At 39.6% G+C, this 20,119-nt stretch overlaps 1 protein-coding gene across 1 annotated transcript in view; it reads right to left on the reverse strand.

Moving 5' to 3' along the window:
* The window catches only part of LOC139392248 (unconventional myosin-Ig-like), a 72,636-nt gene that overhangs the window by 51,186 nt on the left and 1,331 nt on the right, over window positions 1-20,119 (reverse strand). Inside the window, exons 2-12 of the mRNA XM_071140096.1 lie at window positions 18,219-18,427; window positions 16,785-16,878; window positions 16,265-16,430; window positions 12,901-12,954; window positions 12,414-12,509; window positions 7,896-8,012; window positions 7,081-7,287; window positions 6,528-6,673; window positions 6,150-6,264; window positions 5,696-5,866; window positions 4,777-4,847 (exon numbers count right to left, since the gene is read on the reverse strand). Of these exons, the coding sequence (XP_070996197.1) occupies window positions 4,777-4,847; window positions 5,696-5,866; window positions 6,150-6,264; window positions 6,528-6,673; window positions 7,081-7,287; window positions 7,896-8,012; window positions 12,414-12,509; window positions 12,901-12,954; window positions 16,265-16,430; window positions 16,785-16,878; window positions 18,219-18,427 (1,446 nt within the window). The remainder of the gene's footprint in view (window positions 1-4,776; window positions 4,848-5,695; window positions 5,867-6,149; window positions 6,265-6,527; window positions 6,674-7,080; window positions 7,288-7,895; window positions 8,013-12,413; window positions 12,510-12,900; window positions 12,955-16,264; window positions 16,431-16,784; window positions 16,879-18,218; window positions 18,428-20,119) is intronic.

A 20,119-nucleotide genomic window follows, 5' to 3' on the forward strand; every position in this document is an offset into this window, starting at 1 on the left:
AGCAGAATTAGGCCGATACCCACTAATTATCAAAATCCATAAAAGAACAGTTAAATTCTATAACCACCTAAAAGGAAGCGATTCCCAAACCTTCCATAACAAAGCCATCACCTACAGAGAGACGAACCTGGAGAAGAGTCCCCTAAGCAAGCTGGTCCTGGGGCTCTGTTCACAAACACAAACACACCCTACAGAGCCCCAGGACAACAGCACAATTAGACCCAACCAAATCATGAGAAAACAAAAAGATAATTACTTGACACATTGGAAAGAATTAACAAAAAAACAGAGAAAACTAGAATGCTATTTGGCCCTACACAGAGAGTACACAGCGGCAGAATACCTGACCACTGTGATTGACCCAAAATTAAGGAAAGCTTTGACTATGTACAGACTCAGTGAGCATAGCCTTGCTATTGAGAAAGGCCGCCGTAGGCAGACATGGCTCTCAAGAGAAGACAGGCTATGTGCTCACTGCCCACAAAATGAGGTGGAAACTGAGCTGCACTTCCTAACCTCCTGCCCAATGTATGACCATATTAGAGAGACATATTTCCCTCAGATTACACAGATCCACAAAGAATTCGAAAACAAATCTAAATTTGAAAAACTCCCATATCTACTGGGTGAAATTCCACAGTGTGCCATCACAGCAGCAAGATTTGTGACCTGTTGCCACGGAAAAGGGCAACCAGTGAAGAACAAACACCATTGTAAATACAACCCATATTTATGCTTATTTATTTTATCTTGTGTCCTTTAACCATTTGTACATTGTTAAAACACTGTATATATATAATATGACTTTTGTAATGTCTTTATTGTTTTGAAACTTCTGTATGTGTAATGTTTACTGTGAATATTTATTGTTTTTCACTTTATATATTCACTTTATATATTATCTACCTCACTTGCTTTGGCAACGTTAACACATGTTTCCCATGCCAATAAAGCCCTTGAATTGAATTGAATACTGTTCATAGGTGGAAATCAGTCAATTTAAACACATTCATTAGGGCCTAATCTATGGATTTCACATGACTGGGCCTGGGAGGGCATGGGCCAACCCACTTGGGAGCCAGGTCCACCTACTGGGGAGCCAGGCCCAGGCAATCAGAATTAGTTTTTCCTCACAAAAGGGCTTTATTACAGACAAGTTGGATGTACTGCCAAATTCTCTAAAATGACATTGGAGGCGGCTTATGGTCGAAAAATTAACATTAAATTCTCTGGCAACAGCTCTGTTGGAAATTCCTGCAGTCAGCATGCCAATTGCACGCTCCCTCAAAACTTGAGACATGATCTGTGGCATTGTCTTGTGTGACAGAACTGCACATTTTAAAGTGGCCTTTTAGTTATTGAGAGAAATAAGCTTTTTGTGCATATGGAACATTTCTGTGATCTTTTATTTCAGCTCATGAAAAATGTACATGTTGCGTTTATATTTTTGTTCAGTGTAGGTTTGAAGGTGGAGGGTAGCATATGGGGTGGACATTGTACATTGTGTGCAGTAAACAGTATGGAAATATCTGGTTATACAAAGCAAAGGTATATAGTGGTGAGAGACTGAGAGTGAAGTGCTAAAGGCCATGGTTAAAATATAAAGGCTAAGCTATAGCATGAAGTTCAATAGTATCTAGAGTTAGGATGGGTTTGAGGAGTCGGCAACACTACAGGGCAATGAGATGGAAAGGTATGGCTGTAGGATACAGATGATAGCGGTAAGACAGAGAGAAGAAGACAGAGAGGAAGAGAAAGAGAGAGGGAGTGAGAAAAGTCAGGAGGGAGGGGGGAGCAAAGTAGGTCAGTGCTGGAGGGGCGTGGGATGGGAGGGGTGGCGTTGTGACATGGGGGGGTGGCAGGGACGAGGCAGGGTATATTTAGCAGGAGCAGGGGATGGGATAGGTTGGGGGGGGGTCTGTTGCAGTCACAGGGGAGAGGTGTAGGGACCTTACGTGGGATGACAGCTAGGCTGAGGCAGGCTCTCCCCTGGGTCCTGGCTGTGACAGAGTGACAGACAGACGAGGACAACACAGTGACAAGGAGAGCCTTCCATCTTGGCCGCCCAGGAGCCCTGTTGTACTGGAACAACGTCTAATCCTTTTAACTATATATTGCACTACCTTGGACCAGAGCCCTGCTCAAAAATAATGCCCTATATAGGGAATAAGGTGTCATTTCAGATGCAGGCGAAGACTAGTACACTAGCATGTTGTGCACTAAAAGGCATGACTGTGATGTGTGAGCCAGCTGGGGATTCAGGGATGGATGAATGTAAACCAAACATGGCCTAATTGCTCAGTGTTGAAGTCATGTTATACATCATGTTAACCTGGATTCCCTGACTGTCATTTCTCGTCACATGTACTTGGCACTCCACTCGACTTCTCCCTTATTAATACTGCTCGAGACTTTCTAAGGGGAAATAGTCTGGTTCTCTCTCTGTCTCTCTCTCTCTCTCTCTCTCCCATCCTTCCTCTCTCTATGCCTCCCTCCCTCTCTATCATTTCCTCTTTCCCTCCCTGGCTCCTTTGATGCCCTACTATTTCTAAAAATTGAGGGCAATGTAGACCCTTCAAACCCACTGTAAGCCAATGGAAGACCTTTTTACTGGATAAACCCCCAGTGTTAGCCAATGGAAGACCTTGGTACTGGATAAACCCTCAGTGTTAGCCAATGGAAGACCCTAGTAGTGGATAAACCCCCATTTTTAACCTTTGCTTTGTATACCTTTGCTTTGTATAACCATATATTTCCATACTGTTTACTGCACACAATGTACTTCCACCCCATATGCTACCCTCCACCTTCAAACCTACACTGAACAAAAATATAAACGCAACATGCACATTTTTCATGAGCTGAAATAAAAGATCACAGAAATGTTCCATATGCACAAAAAGCTTATTTCTCTCAATAAATAAAAGGCCACTTTAAAATGTGCAGTTCTGTCACACAACACAATGCCACAGATCATGTCTCAAGTTTTGAGGGAGCGTGCAATTGGCATGCTGACTGCAGGAATTTCCAACAGAGCTGTTGCCAGAGAATTTAATGTTAATTTCTCGACCATAAGCCGCCTCCAATGTCGTTTTAGAGAATTTGGCAGTGCATCCAACCTGTCTGTAATAAAGCCCCTTTGTGAGGAAAAACTCATTCTGATTGCCTGGGCCTGGCTCCCCAGTAGGTGGACCTGGCTCCCAAGTGGGTGGGCCCACGCCCTCCCAGGCCCAGTCATGTGAAATCCATTGAAAAAAAAACAGTGTTAGCCAATGAAATACGCTGGTACTAGATAAACCCAAAGTGTTAACCTATGAAAGACCCTGGTACTGGATAACAGTTTGGTCTACTCCCTCACTGCTCTCTCCTACCTCCCTCCCTCATCCCTCCCTTATTCCTCTCTCTCTCTCTCTCTCTCTCTCTCTCTCCCTCCCTCGTCCCTCCCTTCCTCTCTCCCTCCCTCAACAAGATGATGTCTTTCTATTTCAAATGTTTTACTGTAGGTCCCACAATACTAGTGCCAACAGTGCTAGCCAAGTCGCTAATGGCTTGGCGCTGGTATTGGCTTGACTCCATTTATCTACACTGCCATTGACTTTTCATCCAATCAACATTCATCTTATAGGTCCTATAACCTATGACCTTGTGTTACATCATCATGACATTTCACCTGTTGAACCACCATAGTTTCCTGTCATGGTTGTGGTTTAAGTGCAGGCTGAGTCAGCCGTAATCCAACTGTTGTGTTCGTTTCATGTTAATTAATTCTGTGTTCCCGGTTCAAAATGAACGCCCCATTATAGCTGATTATAAATCCATAATAATACATATATTATCACCTAATGTTGTGTTATTTTGACTATAACATTATGTATTATTTTGACTATAACAAATACTCAGATGAACATATTGTGCTATTTATCACACACTACTTTCTCCTCTAATGCATCTTCACTGTCAGTTTCCTGTCCTCTCTCCTCCTCACCAGTGTCATGATCAAAGAAATGATCAAGAGCCTCACATACAGTATATTGTTTGGTCATTGTGATCCCACAGAACGAATTGTGAGCAAGGCCTTAAAAAAGCTGTATATACTAGAGCTGCGAGAAAAGTTCTATATATTATTGAAACAATCTTGCGATTGTTTGTGAGAATGCAAACAGGTGTGGTTCCCATGGGGGAAAGATTCCATTGGGGAAAGGTTCCCGTGGGGGTTGCCATGGAAGCCAAGAAGGGAGTGAGGTGTGTGTGTGTGTGTGTGTGTGTGTGTGTGTGTGTGTGTGTGTGTGTGTGTGTGTGTGTGTGTGTGTGTGTGTGTGTGTGTGTGTGTGTGTGTGTGTGTGTGTGTGTGTGTGTGTGTGTGTGTGTGTGTGTGTGTGTGTGTGTGTGTGTGTGTGTGTGTGTGTGTGTGTGTGTGTGTGTGCTCAAACATACATGCATGTGAAGAGGAAGTGTGTTCATCTGATGAATGGGCATGTGCCTGAACTCAATTTTATACACTAATAGTAGTCTCAACCCATTCATTTCTAATGACCTGTCATGTTTCACTGGGAACACTACATGTGTACAAAAGTTAAATAAAACACCCCAAATGTAATGAAAATCATCAAAATGTATTTTGTGTGTTCAGATGCCCTGTGTGGACAAAGTCATGGAACCTTATGACAATCAGATTAAATGAACTTCATTTTTCAGAGAGAACACAGCAGGATGGCCAAAAGGGATGAAGGAGAATAGAGTATGTGACTTTACAGCAAATACAAGTATGTGACTCACGTGACATCCCCAGCATAGTGGCGGATACGGAAGTCTCTGTGGAACTCCATGGTCTTGTCTGATGGGGTGAGCTACAATGGAGATATTATCCCCATCATCATCATCATCACCATCACCTTTATCATCACTATCATCACCATCATTGTCATTGTGACCATCATCATCACCGTCATCACCATTGTGACCATCGTCATCACCATTATCATCATCATCAACCTCCTCATCACCATCGTCAACATCATCCTTATCATCATCATCATCTTCATCATCATCATCATCATCATCATCATCACAGTTACCCTCTGTAATATAGGCTGGCCAAGGGGGATACAATCATCTCTTACACCTCTCGTATGTCTCTCACATAGATCTCTTCAAGAGATCAAGACATTTTACAGTAGTTGGAAGTGGAGCATTTAGACCCACTACCATTGGATGCTACTGTCTGTCTCAATGGTCTCAATGGAATGTAGCTGCCTTCTGAAGTATAACGAAACCACAACAGAGTGCAAATAGTGGAATGGATACCCCTGCTCTCTATTGACCATCCAGTGTAACTGCATTAACAATATCACACCAGTGGGGTGTTAAAGCCATTCTTAAACCGTCAATGGGGTCCTGATGGGAGTGTTGCAGTACAATGAAGACAGTAATGGAGAGAAGACATATTCAGTGAGGTAGAGGAAGGATTGGTGTACCTCAGCATAATTCACGTTGTGGGTTTTTAGTGTAAGTTGCAGAAGGAATTACTATTTTATGGTTATAGGGACATGGTTATAGGAGCTGTAGAGAGGAAATGTTGAGGTATTTGTGTTATAAGTATGGCCTGGGAGAATAAAATAGACTAGATTAGAAGAGAATAACATAGAATAGATTAGAATAGAAGAGAATAACATAGAATAGAATAGAGTTTACCCACCTTGCGGGAGGTGTAGTGAGGGTGTTGTCCCAGCTTAGCATCCATGCTCTCCAGGCAGATGGTGTCTGTCACCTTGCCCACAGTGAGACAGGCCTCGTCCAACACAGAGATGATGCCCTTATGGGGCTGTTCCACCAGGTCCACGATGATCTGGTTGTTAAAGTAGTCAATCTGGAAACACACAGGGGGAGAGGAACTGTTAGATGTAGGCTTCTGAATACTGCATGTGTTGCTTATGGGAGTGTGTTTGTGGAGAGAGCGAGAAACAAGAGAGAGAGAGATAGAGAGAGAGAGAGAGAGAGAGAGAGAGAGAGAGAGAGAGAGAGAGAGAGAGAAAGAAAGAAAGAAAGAAAGAAAGAAAGAAAGAAAAAAAGAAAGAAAGTGTGTTTCTGCGTGCATGCGCATCTGTGTGGGCATGTGTTTGTGTTAGTCCGCGTGCACGTGTGTGTCTCACATGCTGCCAGGTGATACCCTCTCTCTGGTACTCGTCTTGTTCCTGGCGAAGGATCAGCTCGATGAAGAGCTGCTGCAGCTTCTCATTACAGTAGTTAATACAGAACTGTTCAAAGCTGCCCGACGACAACACAGAAACACAGGTTTCAACATGGAACAACAGATCATGTAGTCACCATGACTACCATACATTTTGAATAAATGCAATCTTCAGAGAGGTTTCAAAAAGTTTGAAATTGTAGATATTGTGAGAAATATTCATATCAAGATATATCCATCTGGTCAAATACAAGGTTGATCCACCATCCTGATAACTCACAAGATTGTAAATACATGGACAGGGAGGAGAAGGTAGATAGATACTATTGGAGAGTCTAACCTGTTGTTTTCGAAGATTTCAAAGCCGTAAATATCCAGCACTCCGATGACTGTGTTTTTCCCATGGAGCACTGGGTTGTAGTCTTTCACCTCAATAACAGCATTGATACGAGCCACAATCCAACAAAACAATCTCTCATAGAGAGCCTAAAGAACCAACATAGAGCAGGAGAGAGAAAAAAAGAGAGAGAGAGAGAGAAAGAGAGATTGAGAGAGAGAGCGAGAGAGAGAGAGAGAGAAAGAGTGAGAGAGAGAGAGAGAGAGTGAGAGAAAAAAAAGACAGAGAAAGAGTGAGAAGGAGAAAGAAAGAGAGAGAACGAGTGAGAGAGAGAAAGAGTGAGAGAGAGACAGAAAGAGAGAGAACAAAAGAGAGAGAGAAAGAGAGAGAGAGAGAGAGAGAGAGAGAGAGAGAGAGAGAGAGAGAGAGAGAGAGAGAGAGAGAGAGAGAAAACAAAAGACAGAGATTATGCAGTACACAATAATGAGTCAACATTGATGGGATTTGTCATTTATGAAGACAAGTCTTGCTGTGCTAATAGTGACCAGCCCAGTACCTTGGCAAAAGCGTCACGGCCAAAGCAGGCCTCCTTTTCAGTGTGTCCCTTCTCTATGACCTCTCCGCCCCCGGTGGCCACAGTGCGGAACAGCAGGCTCTTAGTCACGTTGTCTGGCTTTGTGGTGGTCAGCCCAGCGATGTGACTCACAGCCTCCAAACCCACCACCTGGACACTCTCACTGTCTGTCTCAAACTGCAGGTTGCCCTGGGGAGTGGCAGAAACACAGTTCATGATCCTAGTATTATAAAACTGGATTTGGTATAAATCATAGATCACAGGGTTGAACTTTATCTCGCAAGTAAATTGCAAAATATGTACTAAGAAGTAATATGGTTTCCAAACAGGATATTAAATGTTCCTTTATCTGTGTATCAACTGACATGTATGTGTAACTGATAGATGCGCACACACACACACACACACACACACACACACACACACACACACACACACACACACACACACACACACACACACACACACACACACACACACACAGTGCATGTTAATGTTTTTAAATGTATGTCAATTGTAAAGTACAGTATTTTGTCCGTAATGTCTTTTTTGTTGTGTCTGACCCCAGTAAGACTAGCTGTTGCCATTGGCGTTTGCTAATGAATCAAATCAATCTCTGTCAAGCATGCTAAGTTTTACTGCACTGAACCTAACACTAGCTCTTAGTTTAGAGATGGGCACCAATAATGTAAGTAACCAACATGCTAAGGTGTTATAGTTGCGTTAGACCATTCAGGTATCATTTAGTATGTATGGCCAATAGAAATGTGACCAAGAATATACTGAATACAACCAACCAGGATGAGGATGGTCCCCAGGATCCTGTAGATGGAGTCGATCTCCTCCTCTGAGAAGCCAATCACCTGTAAGGCACTCAGCACAGCCCTGTGATTGGACCGGTCATTGTTGGATGTCTACAGAGAAAGAGAGAGGTAAATTACAGACTACAGAACAGTATCTGCTTCTCTTTACTTAACTTTACGTTAGGTTACCTTATTTTATGTTACTGTACCCTAGGTTATTTAATGTCAATCTACTCTACCCTAGCTTATTTAATGTTATTCTACTTTACTCTACCCTAGGTTATTTAACGTTATTCTACTTTACGTTACTCTACCCTAGGTTATTTAACGTTATTCTACTTTACGTTACTCTACCCTAGGTTATTTAACGTTATTCTACTTTACTGTACCCTAGGTTATTTAATGTTATTCTACTTTACCCTATGTTATTTAACGTTATTCTACTTTACGTTACTCTACCCTAGCTTATTTAACGTTATTCTACTTTACGTTACTCTACCCTAGGTTATTTAACGTTATTCTACTTTACCCTAGCTTATTTAACGTTATTCTACTTTACGTTACTCTACCCTAGGTTATTTAACGTTATTCTACTTTACCCTAGCTTATTTAACGTTATTCTACTTTACGTTACTCTACCCTAGGTTATTTAACGTTATTCTACTTTACGTTACTCTACCCTAGGTTATTTAACGTTATTCTACTTTACGTTACTCTACCCTAGGTTATTTAATGTTATTCTACTTTACCCTATGTTATTTAACGTTATTCTACTTTACTTTACGTTACTTTACATTACCCTAGGCTATTTAATGTTATTCTACTTTACTTTACGTTACTTTACATTACCCTAGGTTATTTAATGTCAATCTACTTTACCCTATGTTATTTAATGTTATTCTACTTTACGTTACTCTACCCTAGGTTATTTAATGTTATTCTACTTTACGTTACTTTACTTTACCCTAGGTTATTTAACGTTATTCTACTTTACGTTACGTTACTCTACCCTAGGTTATTTAACGTTATTCTACTTTACTTTACGTTACTCTACCCTAGGTTATTTAACGTTATTCTACTTTACTTTACGTTACTCTACCCTAGGTTATTTAATGTCAATCTACTTTACCCTAGGTTATTTAATGTTATTCTACTTTACCCTAGGTTATTTAACGTTATTCTACTTTACTTTACGTTACTTTACATTACCCTAGGTTATTTAATGTTATTCTACTTTACTTTACGTTACTTTACATTACCCTAGGTTATTTAACGTTATTCTACTTTACTTTACCCTAGGTTATTTAACGTTATTCTACTTTACTTTACGTTACTTTACATTACCCTAGGTTATTTAACGTTATTCTACTTTACTTTACGTTACTTTACCCTAGCTTATTTAACGTTATTCTACTTTACGTTACTCTACCCTAGGTTATTTAACGTTATTCTACTTTACGTTACTCTACCCTAGGTTATTTAATGTTATTCTACTTTACTTTACGTTACTCTACCCTAGGTTATTTAACATTATTCTACTTTACGTTACTCTACCCTAGGTTATTTAATGTTATTCTACTTTACTTTACGTTACTCTACCCTAGGTTATTTAACGTTATTCTACTTTACGTTACTCTACCCTAGGTTATTTAACGTTATTCTACTTTACGTTACTTTACTTTACCCTAGCTTATTTAACGTTATTCTACTTTACGTTACTCTACCCTAGGTTATTTAACGTTATTCTACTTTACGTTACTTTACTTTACCCTAGCTTATTTAACGTTATTCTACTTTACTTTACATTACTCTACCCTAGGTTATTTAACGTTATTCTACTTTACGTTACTTTACTTTACCCTAGGTTATTTAACGTTATTCTACTTTACGTTACTTTACTTTACCCTAGGTTATTTAACGTTATTCTACTTTACTTTACCCTAGCTTATTTAACGTTATTCTACTTTACTTTACTTTACCCTAGCTTATTTAACGTTATTCTACTTTACTTGACTTTACCCTAGCTTATTTAACGTTATTCTACTTTACTTTACTTTACCCTAGCTTATTTAACGTTATTCTACTTTACTTTACGTTACTATACCCTAGGTTATTTAACGTTATTCTACTTTACTTTACCCTAGCTTATTTAACGTTATCCTACTTTACTTTACGTTACTCTACCCTAGGTTATTTAACGTTATTCTACTTTACTTTACGTTACTCTACCCTAGGTTATTTAACGTTATTCTACTTTACTTTACGTTACTTTACCCTAGGTTATTTAACGTTATTCTACTTTACTTTACGTTACTTCTCCCTAGGTTATTTAACGTTATTCTACTTTACTTTACGTTACTTTACTTTACCCTAGGTTATTTAACGTTATTCTACTTTACTTTACATTATTTTACTTTACCATAGGTTATTTAACGTTATTCTACTTTACTTTACATTATTTTACTTTACCCTAGGTTATTTAATGTTATTCTACTTTACTTTACTTTACCCTAGGTTATTTAATGTTTTCTACTTGACGTTACTTTACCCTAGGTTATTTAACGTTATTCTACTTTACTTTACCCTAGCTTATTTAACGTTATTCTACTTTACTTTACGTTACTCTACCCTAGGTTATTTAACATTATTCTACTTTACTTTACGTTACTTCTCCCTAGGTTATTTAACGTTATTCTACTTTACTTTATGTTACTTTACTTTACCCTAGGCTATTTAACTTTATTCTACTTTACTTTAAGTTACTTTACCCTAGGTTATTTAATGTTATTCTACTTTACTTTACATTACTTTACTTTACCCTAGGCTATTTAATGTTATTCTACTTTACTTTACCCTAAGTTATTTAACGTTCATCTACTTTACTTTACGTTGCTTTACTTTACCCGAGGTTATTTAACGTTATTCTACTTTACTTTACATTACTCTACCCTAGGTTATTTAACGTTATTCTACTTTACTTTACATTACTCTACCCTAGGTTATTTAACGTTATTCTACTTTACATTACTTTACTTCTCCCTAGGTTATTTAACGTTATTCTACCCTACTTTACATTACTTTACCCTGGCTTATTTAACGTTATTCTACTTTACTTTACGTTACTTTACCCTAGGTTATTTAAAGTTATTCTGCTTTACTTTACGTTACTTTACCCTAGGTTATTTCCTGTTATTCTACTTTACTTTACGTTACTTTACTTTACCCTATGTTATTTCATGTTATTCTACTTTACTTTACGTTACTTTACCCTAGGCTATTTAAAGTTATTCTACTTTACGTTACCCTAAGTTATTTAACGTTATCCTACTTTACTTTACGTTACTCTACCCTAGGTTATTTAACGTTATTCTACTTTACTTTACATTACTCTACCCTTGGTTATTTAACGTTAATCTACTTTACTTTACGTTACTCTACCCTAGGTTATTTAACATTATTCTACTTTACTTTACTTTACTTTACCCTAGGTTATTTAAAGTTATTCTGCTTTACTTTACGTTACTCTACCCTAGGTTATTTAACGTTATTCTACTTTACTTTACGTTACTTTACTTTACCCTAGGCTATTTAACGTTATTCTACTTTACGTTACCCTAAGTTATTTAACGTTATTCTACTTTACTTTACGTTACTTTACCCTAGGTTATTTAACGTTATTCTACTTTACTTTACATTACTCTACCCTAGGTTATTTAACGTTATTCTACTTTACTTTACTTTACTTTACCCTAGGTTATTTAATGTTATTCTACTTTACTTTACGTTACTTTACTTTACCCTATGCTATTTAACGTTATTCTACGTTACTTTACATTACTTTACTTTACCCTAGGTTATTTAATGTTATTCTACTTTACTTTACATTACTTTACATTACCCTAGGCTATTTAATGTTATTCTACTTTACGTTACTTTACCCTAGTCTATTTAATGTTATTCTACTTTACTTTACTTTACATTACCCTAGGCTATTTAATGTTATTCTACTTTACGTTACTTTACCCTAGTCTATTTAATGTTATTCTACTTTACTTTACATTACTTTACATTACCCTAGGCTATTTAATGTTATTCTACTTTACGTTACTTTACCCTAGGTTATTTAACATTATTCTACTTTACTTTACTTTACTTTACTTTACGTTAGGTTATTTAATGTTATTCTACTTTACTTTACGTTACTTTACATTACCCTAGGCTATTTAATGTTATTCTACTTTACGTTACTTTACCCTAGGTTATTTAACATTATTCTACTTTACTTTACGTTACTTTACATTACCCTAGGCTATTTAATGTTATTCTACTTTACGTTACTTTACCCTAGGTTACGTAATGTTATGCTACTTTACTTTACGTTGCTTTCCTTTCTTAGAGACAGGTGGAAACACTGTATTCACAAATTAGTGTTGAGTGTCTATGCGTTTTGTCCAGCAACCAATGTCATGGTAAGGTTGTGGAACTACTGTAGAATAGTGAAGGAGAACTCACAGTGGAGGCAGCTCCTTCTCTGGTGTACACATAGTTGACAGGGTCATTCTGGAGGTGAAGTGACCCCAGCATTTCCTCTGAACCTCCACGCAGTAACTGTGGAAATACACACACACACACACACACACACACACACACACACACACACACACACACACACACACACACACACACACACACACACACACACACACACACACACACACACACACACACACACACACAGTACAGTACAGAAGTTGAATTGGGAAAATGTGGAAACATTCATAACAAATGATGAATCTGTAATAGAACGAATGAAAATAGCCTTTTCCACGTGCTCCTTTCCTGATCCAGCCAAACATGTCCTGATCCAAACAGCATTAAGCCATTATTAATCATACTTATGACTTTATTTTAACAATATATGCCATTTCGCAGACTCTTTTATCCAAAGTGTCTTACAGTCATGCGTGCATACGTTTGACCAGTAAAGATCAATATTTACCTGATAGAAGGAGTGAAAGTTCCTCTCTCCTCCCTGCTGCTGAACAACCCTTGACTTTGTGAGAACAGAGAAAAGTCCATGAATACACACACATACACACACAAACACATACACACAGGCAGCAAGTTTAACCAACCACAGAACTCCCAAAACAAGACGGGAGAACAGGGTTCAGACAGTTCACTGATCCACAGTTAGTAAGGTTGCGTCTGAGCAGTGAGTATGGATGACACCGTCGTTCACACAGCCCCACTGTGTCAGATGGTGTGATAGGCTGGCTCATAGAAAAGATTAAAAACAGCAACCTATCTCATCATGCCCCCAGACGAGCCCTTCATTATCATTCAACAGAACCAGAAGAGAACAGGGTGTAATTCACAGGCATTTCTATTCACGGACCCACTCTCTCACCTCTCTCTGCTTCACCACCTTTATCAAACATACAGTGGGGCAAAAAAAGTATTTAGTCAGCCACCAATTGTGCAAGTTCTCCCACTTAAAAAGATGAGAGAGGCCTGTAATTTTCATCATAGGTACACTTCAACTATGACAGACAAAATGAGAAAAAAAATCCAGAAAATCACATTGTAGGATTTTTAATGAATTTAGTTGCAAATTATGGTGGAAAATAAGTATTTGGTCACCTACAAACAAGCAAGATTTTTGGCTCTCACAGACCTGTAACTTCTTCTTTAAGAGGCTCCTCTGTCCTGGCGCCTGTTTGAACTTGTTATCAGTATAAAAGACACCTGTCCACAACCTCAAACAGTCACACTCCAAACTCCACTATGGCCAAGACCAAAGAGCTGTCAAAGGACACCAGAAACAAAATTGTAGACCTGCACCAGGCTGGGTAGACTGAATCTGCAATAGGTAAGCAGCTTGGTTTGAAGAAATCAACTGTGGGAGCAATTATTAGGAAATGGAAGACATACAAGACCACTGATAATCTCCCTCGATCTGGGACTCCATGCAAGATCTCACCCCGTGGGGTCAAAATGATCACAAGAACGGTGAGCAAAAATCCCAGAACCACACGGGGGGACCTAGTGAATGACCTGCAGAGAGCTGGGACCAAAGTAACAAAGCCTACCATCAGTAACACACTACGCCGCCAGGGTCTCAAATCCTGCAGTGCCAGACGTGTCCCCCTGCTTAACCTGTTGGATCTCTAGGGGCGCTATTTCATTTTTGGATAAAAAACGTTCCCGTTTTAAGCGCGATATTTTGTCACGAAAAGATGCTCGACTATGCATATTCTTGACAGTTTTTGAAAGAAAACACTCTGAAGTTTCAGAATCTGCAAAGATATTGTCTGTAAGTGCCCCAGAACTCATTCTACAGGCGAAACCAAGGTGATGCGTCAACCAGGAAAGAATTTCTGAAGCTCTGTTTTCCATTGTCTCCTTATATGGCTGTGATTGCGCAAGGAATGAGCCTACACTTTCTGTCGTTCCCCCAAGGTGTTAGCAGCATTGTGACGTATTTGTAGGCATATCATTGGAAGATTGACCATAAGAGACTACATTTTCCAAGTGTCCGCCTGGTGTCCTGCGTGGAATTCGGTGCGCAATTGCCAGCTGCTTGTACTTTTCCATTTGATTGAGGGGAGAAACCATGCTTCCAAGAACGATATATCAATGAAGAGATATGTGAAAAACACCTTGAGGATTGATTCTAAACAACGTTTGCCATGTTTTCAGTCGATATTATGGAGTTAATTTGGAAAAAAGTTCGCGTTTTGAGGACTGAATTTTCGTTTTTCTTTGGTAGCCAAATGTGATGTATAAAACGGAGCTATTTCTAATACACAAAGAATCTTTTTGGAAAAACTGAGCATCTGCTATCTAACTGAGAGTATCCTCATTGAAAACATCAGAAGTTCTTCAAAGGTAAATGATTTTATTTGAAGGCTTTTATGTTTTTGTTGAAATGTTGCGTGCTGGATGCTAACGCTAAATGCTACGCTAGCTAGCTACTTTTACACAAATTATTGTTTTCCTATGGTTGAGAAGCATATTTTGAAAATCTGAGATGACAGTGTTGTTTACAAAAGGCTAAGCTTGAGAGATGGCATATTTATTTCATTTCATTTGCGATTTTCATGAATAGTTAACGTTGCGTTATGGTAATGAGCTTGAGTCTGTATTCCTGATACCGGATCCGGGATGGGGAGATCAGAGAGGTTAAGCCTGTCCAGGCCTGTCCAGGCCCGTCTGAAGTTTGCTAGAGAGCATTTGGATGATCCAGAAGAAGATTGGGAGAATGTCATATGGTCAGATGAAACCAAAATATAACTTTTTGGTAAAAACTCAACTCGTCGTGTTTGGAGGACAAAGAATGCTGAGTTGCATCCAAAGAACACCATACCTACTGTGAAGCATGGGGGTGGAAACATCATGCTTTGGGGCTGTTTTTCTGCAAAGGGACCAGGACGACTGATCCATGTAAAGGAAAGAATGAATGGGGCCATGTATCATGAGGTTTTGAGTGAAAACCTACTTCCATCAGCAAGGGCATTGAAGATGAAACGTGGCTGGGTCTTTCAGCATGACAATGATCCCAAACACACTGCCCGGGCAACGAAGGAGTGGCTTTGTAAGAAGCATTTCAAGGTCCTGGAGTGGCCTAGCCAGTCTCCAGATCTCAACCCCATAGAAAATCTTTGGAGGGAGTTGAAAGTCCGTGTTGCCCAGCAACAGCCCCAAAACATCACTGCTCTAGAGGAGATCTGCATGGAGGAATGGGCCAAAATACCAGCAACAGTGTGTGAAAACCTTGTGAAGACTTACAGAAAACGTTTGACCTCTGTCATTGCTAACAAAGGGTATATAACAAAGTATTGAGATAAACTTTTGTTATTGACCAAATACTTATTTTCCACCATAATTTGCAAATAAATTCATTAAAAATCCAACAATGTGATTTTCTGGATTTTTTTTCTAATTTTGTCTGTCATAGTTGAAGTGTACCTATGATGAAAAGTACAGGCCTCTCTCATCTTTTTAATAGGGAGAACTTGTACAATTGGTGGCTGACTAAATACGTTTTTGCCCCACTGTATATGTTCCACCACGAAATGAAAACCAGAAAGTGGATAACTTTTCAAAAGAAGACTATGGACACAGACACATTAAGTATATTCCCTCACTATTATATATTCCTTCACTAAAAAGCATGTTCAATCTCCGTTTGTAGTTCAGGACAAGGCTTGAACTGTGTCTGGGAAACTTGGCCTATAAATACGACTTCTGTTCAAACCATCCAATCAAATCTCCCCGCCTATCTGTTAAGTCCTTCCCCTCACTTCAAGTGCCAATCACTGTATGTCTCTCTCTATCCTATCTAATCATATTGCTCTTACCTTCTCCAGCAGGTAGTTGTTAATATGGCCGCCGGTGGGGTCCCCGTTGAAGTTGAAGTTGATGTCCATGTACTTGCCGAAGCGGCTGGAGTTGTCATTGCGGTTGGTCTTGGCGTTACCGAAGGCCTCCAGCACACAGTTTGACTTCAGCAGAACGTTCTTCACACTGTGTAAGAGAGGAGAGGGTGGTCATCATTGATAGTATCAGGTGACAATGTGGCCCAAAGAGTGAGAGGAGAGGAAGAGAAAAAGAGAGAGGTGAATTGGAAGTCCTTTCCACCCTTCAATTGTGAATTTGTGTCTATGACATTGAGACTGACACAATATAACCTTGTCTCTGGGCTATTGTACTTCTGAGGTTAGGGAGGAAGCCTGATGCATAAGACTAAATGCAATATACTGAATTTCCTTTCAGAAACAAAACCTGTAACCCAGTCTAAGATGTAGTTATTTAACTGGGAGAGGAGAGCCTCCTGTCCCCCAACACCTTGCTGACCCCTGACATTTGACACTGACTCACCTCTCGACCTCTGCTCTCTGGCTGGGGTTGGTAATAGCTGCGATGTACTGCATGATGTACTTGCTAGCCTCTGTCTTTCCTGCTCCACTCTCACCTGGGACACACAGACCATTAATAACAAAGAAGCAACTCACGTATAGCAGTACATGTACATTACTTGTGTATTTTACCACAGATACTGGATATATTAGTAGACATATAGTATATTTGTACTTCTATGATGTATGCATGGTAAACTGAAGTGTATTTATGGCATGAATTTTCTTAAAGTAGTTATTGACTGTCAGTCACCAATCACCATGTTTCTATTCCTCTTTCTATGACCGTAAAGTAGCCTGCTACACACTGCAGATGAGGAAACAAGACATTATGAGCTAGTGCAACTAAGAAAAGACCATTGCAGCAACAGTGAAGACCAATAAGCATCCTGGAGGAAGTGAGGAACTGAGAACACTCAGAAACTGTAGACATTGGCCTTTTCTCAATTAGATTAGCTGTGTCCTCTCTCCTCCGTCCTCTCTGGCCTCCTTTTAAAAAATAACAAAAGTAATCGAGGAGTGGTGGCAAGGAGAGGGAAATAAGATGAAAATGCGCTGGTATGAAATGAGACTCCCTTCTTCAATCGCACGTCATCAGGCAAATTACGTTTACAGGGTGGAATCCCCATTTTTTTAAATAAAGTGATAAAAACAAATGTAGCTAGTTGTGCAATACATTTTATAGATAAAGGGATAAGTAGCAAATCGTTTTTTAAGCATGTGTGCATTCTTTTCTCCTTTGAGAAAACAACAGCTGATTCAAAGGGGTTGTGGCAGATTTCAAAACTCTTCCGCGAAGGACTCACAAGTGTAGGACTCGTAGGATACAGTACACTTGTGCTTCCTCACCATAAGGAGGCTATCGAGGAGAGGAGGACTGTCTTCCGTTTGTCGAATTGACACACTCCTCAACCATACTACCGCATATCGGTTTCCGGGTCATGGAGGAGAGAGGACGGAGGACAGACTTTTGCTCAAACGAGAAAACCTCATAGACAGACAGAGTGGCATGATGGGGTCTGCAACAGGACAGACTGTGAATTGATTAGGGACCCTGCTCAGTTCTACTTCCCTCAGTAAACTATTGATAAAATAGTGCTACTGTATACGCCAGGAAGCAATTCTGTGGCATGAATGTTCCATCACATGATAGTGCCCTTAGAAATATTACATACATAAATCAACAAAACTGTCCTCAATTTTATATGAAGGCAACAGGCCAGTTAAAAACGTATTCATGCACCATGCCTTCTGACCTGCTCAGAAACCAGCAAGGTGTGAGTCAAACAAGCTGAGCAGGACTGTGGTAAACTAGGTAAAAGACGATGGTTGGAGCATGAGATGGAATGAATGAATGAATGAATGAAAGAGTAGGAGACTGGAGTCTGAGACAGACCTGATATGACGATGCAGGTGTCTTTGGCCCGTCTCTTCATGGCCTTGTACGCAGCGTCGGCCACAGCATACAGGTGGGGTGGGTTCTCGTACAGCTCCCGGCCGCGGTACGCGTCGATAGCCTCTTTCCCGTAGATGTCCATCTGTTTGTAGGGATTGACTGACACCACCACTTCACCTATGAAGGTGTAGATACGGGCTTTCTCAAACCTGCCAGGCACACAAACAAACACAGAGACAGAGTTGAATTTATTGTAGCTTTTTGAAGTATGGTTTTATATTTTTATGTAATGTCTTCATGTAGCATTTGAGTATACTTGAAATGACTTGAAAACTGTCCAAGTATCAATGTCCACAACAGAAACATAATTTTGATATGAAAAAGCCAAATCGTGATAATAACACTGTAACAAGGGGGACCAGAATCATTTGTGTCACAGCAATGCTTATTTATATAGCCTACAAATAGCCACACCACATTCAACAGTCAGTATCTAAGTCTCTATCCCATCAACACCAGAGAGAGAGATGTTTACATAGACATTAGATAACCTATTTTACAGAGAAACACCCTGACATAAAAACGACAACATATTTTTGCACCTAAAGTCAGACCTCTCACCCTCAAGGGAACACGCCCCAAAGGACAGGAAGTGACACAGGTGGGAAGTGAGAACAGGAAGTATGTACAAATTATGGCTCAAGAGGGGTTTCCACTAGAAAACTCAGCCATAAAGTCAGTTTCAACAGCACTATGTTTAAGGTTAGAGTTAGAGTTAGGTTTAATGGGTGGAGTTTAGCCATAATTATGACTTTGTGGCTGTGATAATTAGTGACAACCCACAAGAGGTGTCACTTCCTTCACCTTGTTTAATCTTCCTGGGTATTGGTTTGACTTGTTGTGGTACCTATTCTGCTGAAATTACACAGAATTGTCTGTTTCTATGTGTAAAAATACAATATGCATGAAGTCATTAATCAACTCTATTTGATTCTAGACCAAAAATAATGTAAATGTCACAACCTGTGATACAAATATGGGAACAAACAGTCATTTACAGTGTATATTAGATGTATACTAAGACCAGGAAGTGACAATGACTGATCCTAATAGTATCTTGATGGGCAATATTACAGGAAAGCTTTATTTTATAAATTCCTATCTAACATCAAGTTGCCCTGAATGTTTCTCCAGACATTGCCATGGGGCAAGTCTGGTCAGGCAGGGCATGATCAAATGAATGGGAGCTTCAGGGAATAAGAATTTGTTGCATGCATTGCCTAGCTTACCTTCTAGGGCAAAGGCCTGACTAAAACACATGGGCTACATGTGAAACAGGATCCTATTTCCTATTTATTCCCTATAGTGCACTAATTTTGACCCACTATATAGGAAAGGGAATAGGATGCCATCTCAAACGCACCTGTGGACTATGATGAGAAAAGTGATATGAAACTAGTGTCCATTTGCTAAGAATCTGTGAGCTGTATAAAATAAATAATTGACATTTTTGGCCACTGTAAATTCTTGAGTGATATTCTACTCTAACTCCTCGGCGTCCACTGGATTCTAAAGATGTGGTGCTATGTGGTTTCTCAATACTGTCTCAAGAGAAGGGCATGTCACGACGTTACCAAACTTGAGAGATAAAAGCGAGATGTGCTGTCTGACAAGTGTTGGAATGGAGAGATGCTGAGAAGGGTGAATTTAGCAGCAGATGCAGTCAGTCACACCACACCCAAAATAGAGGAAAAAAAGGTCACCTGGTTCACTCAAACTCAACAGAATACGTCACGGAGAAAACCAATCAGAAAGGGTGGGCTTTTACAGGAAAGTAGTTCCCGTTAGTGTGAAGTCAAACAAAATGAGTTTAGACTCAGGTCTTGATCAATGGGTTGATG

The sequence above is a fragment of the Oncorhynchus clarkii genome, chromosome 32 (assembly GCF_045791955.1).
Source record: "Oncorhynchus clarkii lewisi isolate Uvic-CL-2024 chromosome 32, UVic_Ocla_1.0, whole genome shotgun sequence".
In the NCBI taxonomy this organism is placed as follows: Eukaryota; Metazoa; Chordata; class Actinopteri; order Salmoniformes; family Salmonidae; genus Oncorhynchus; species Oncorhynchus clarkii.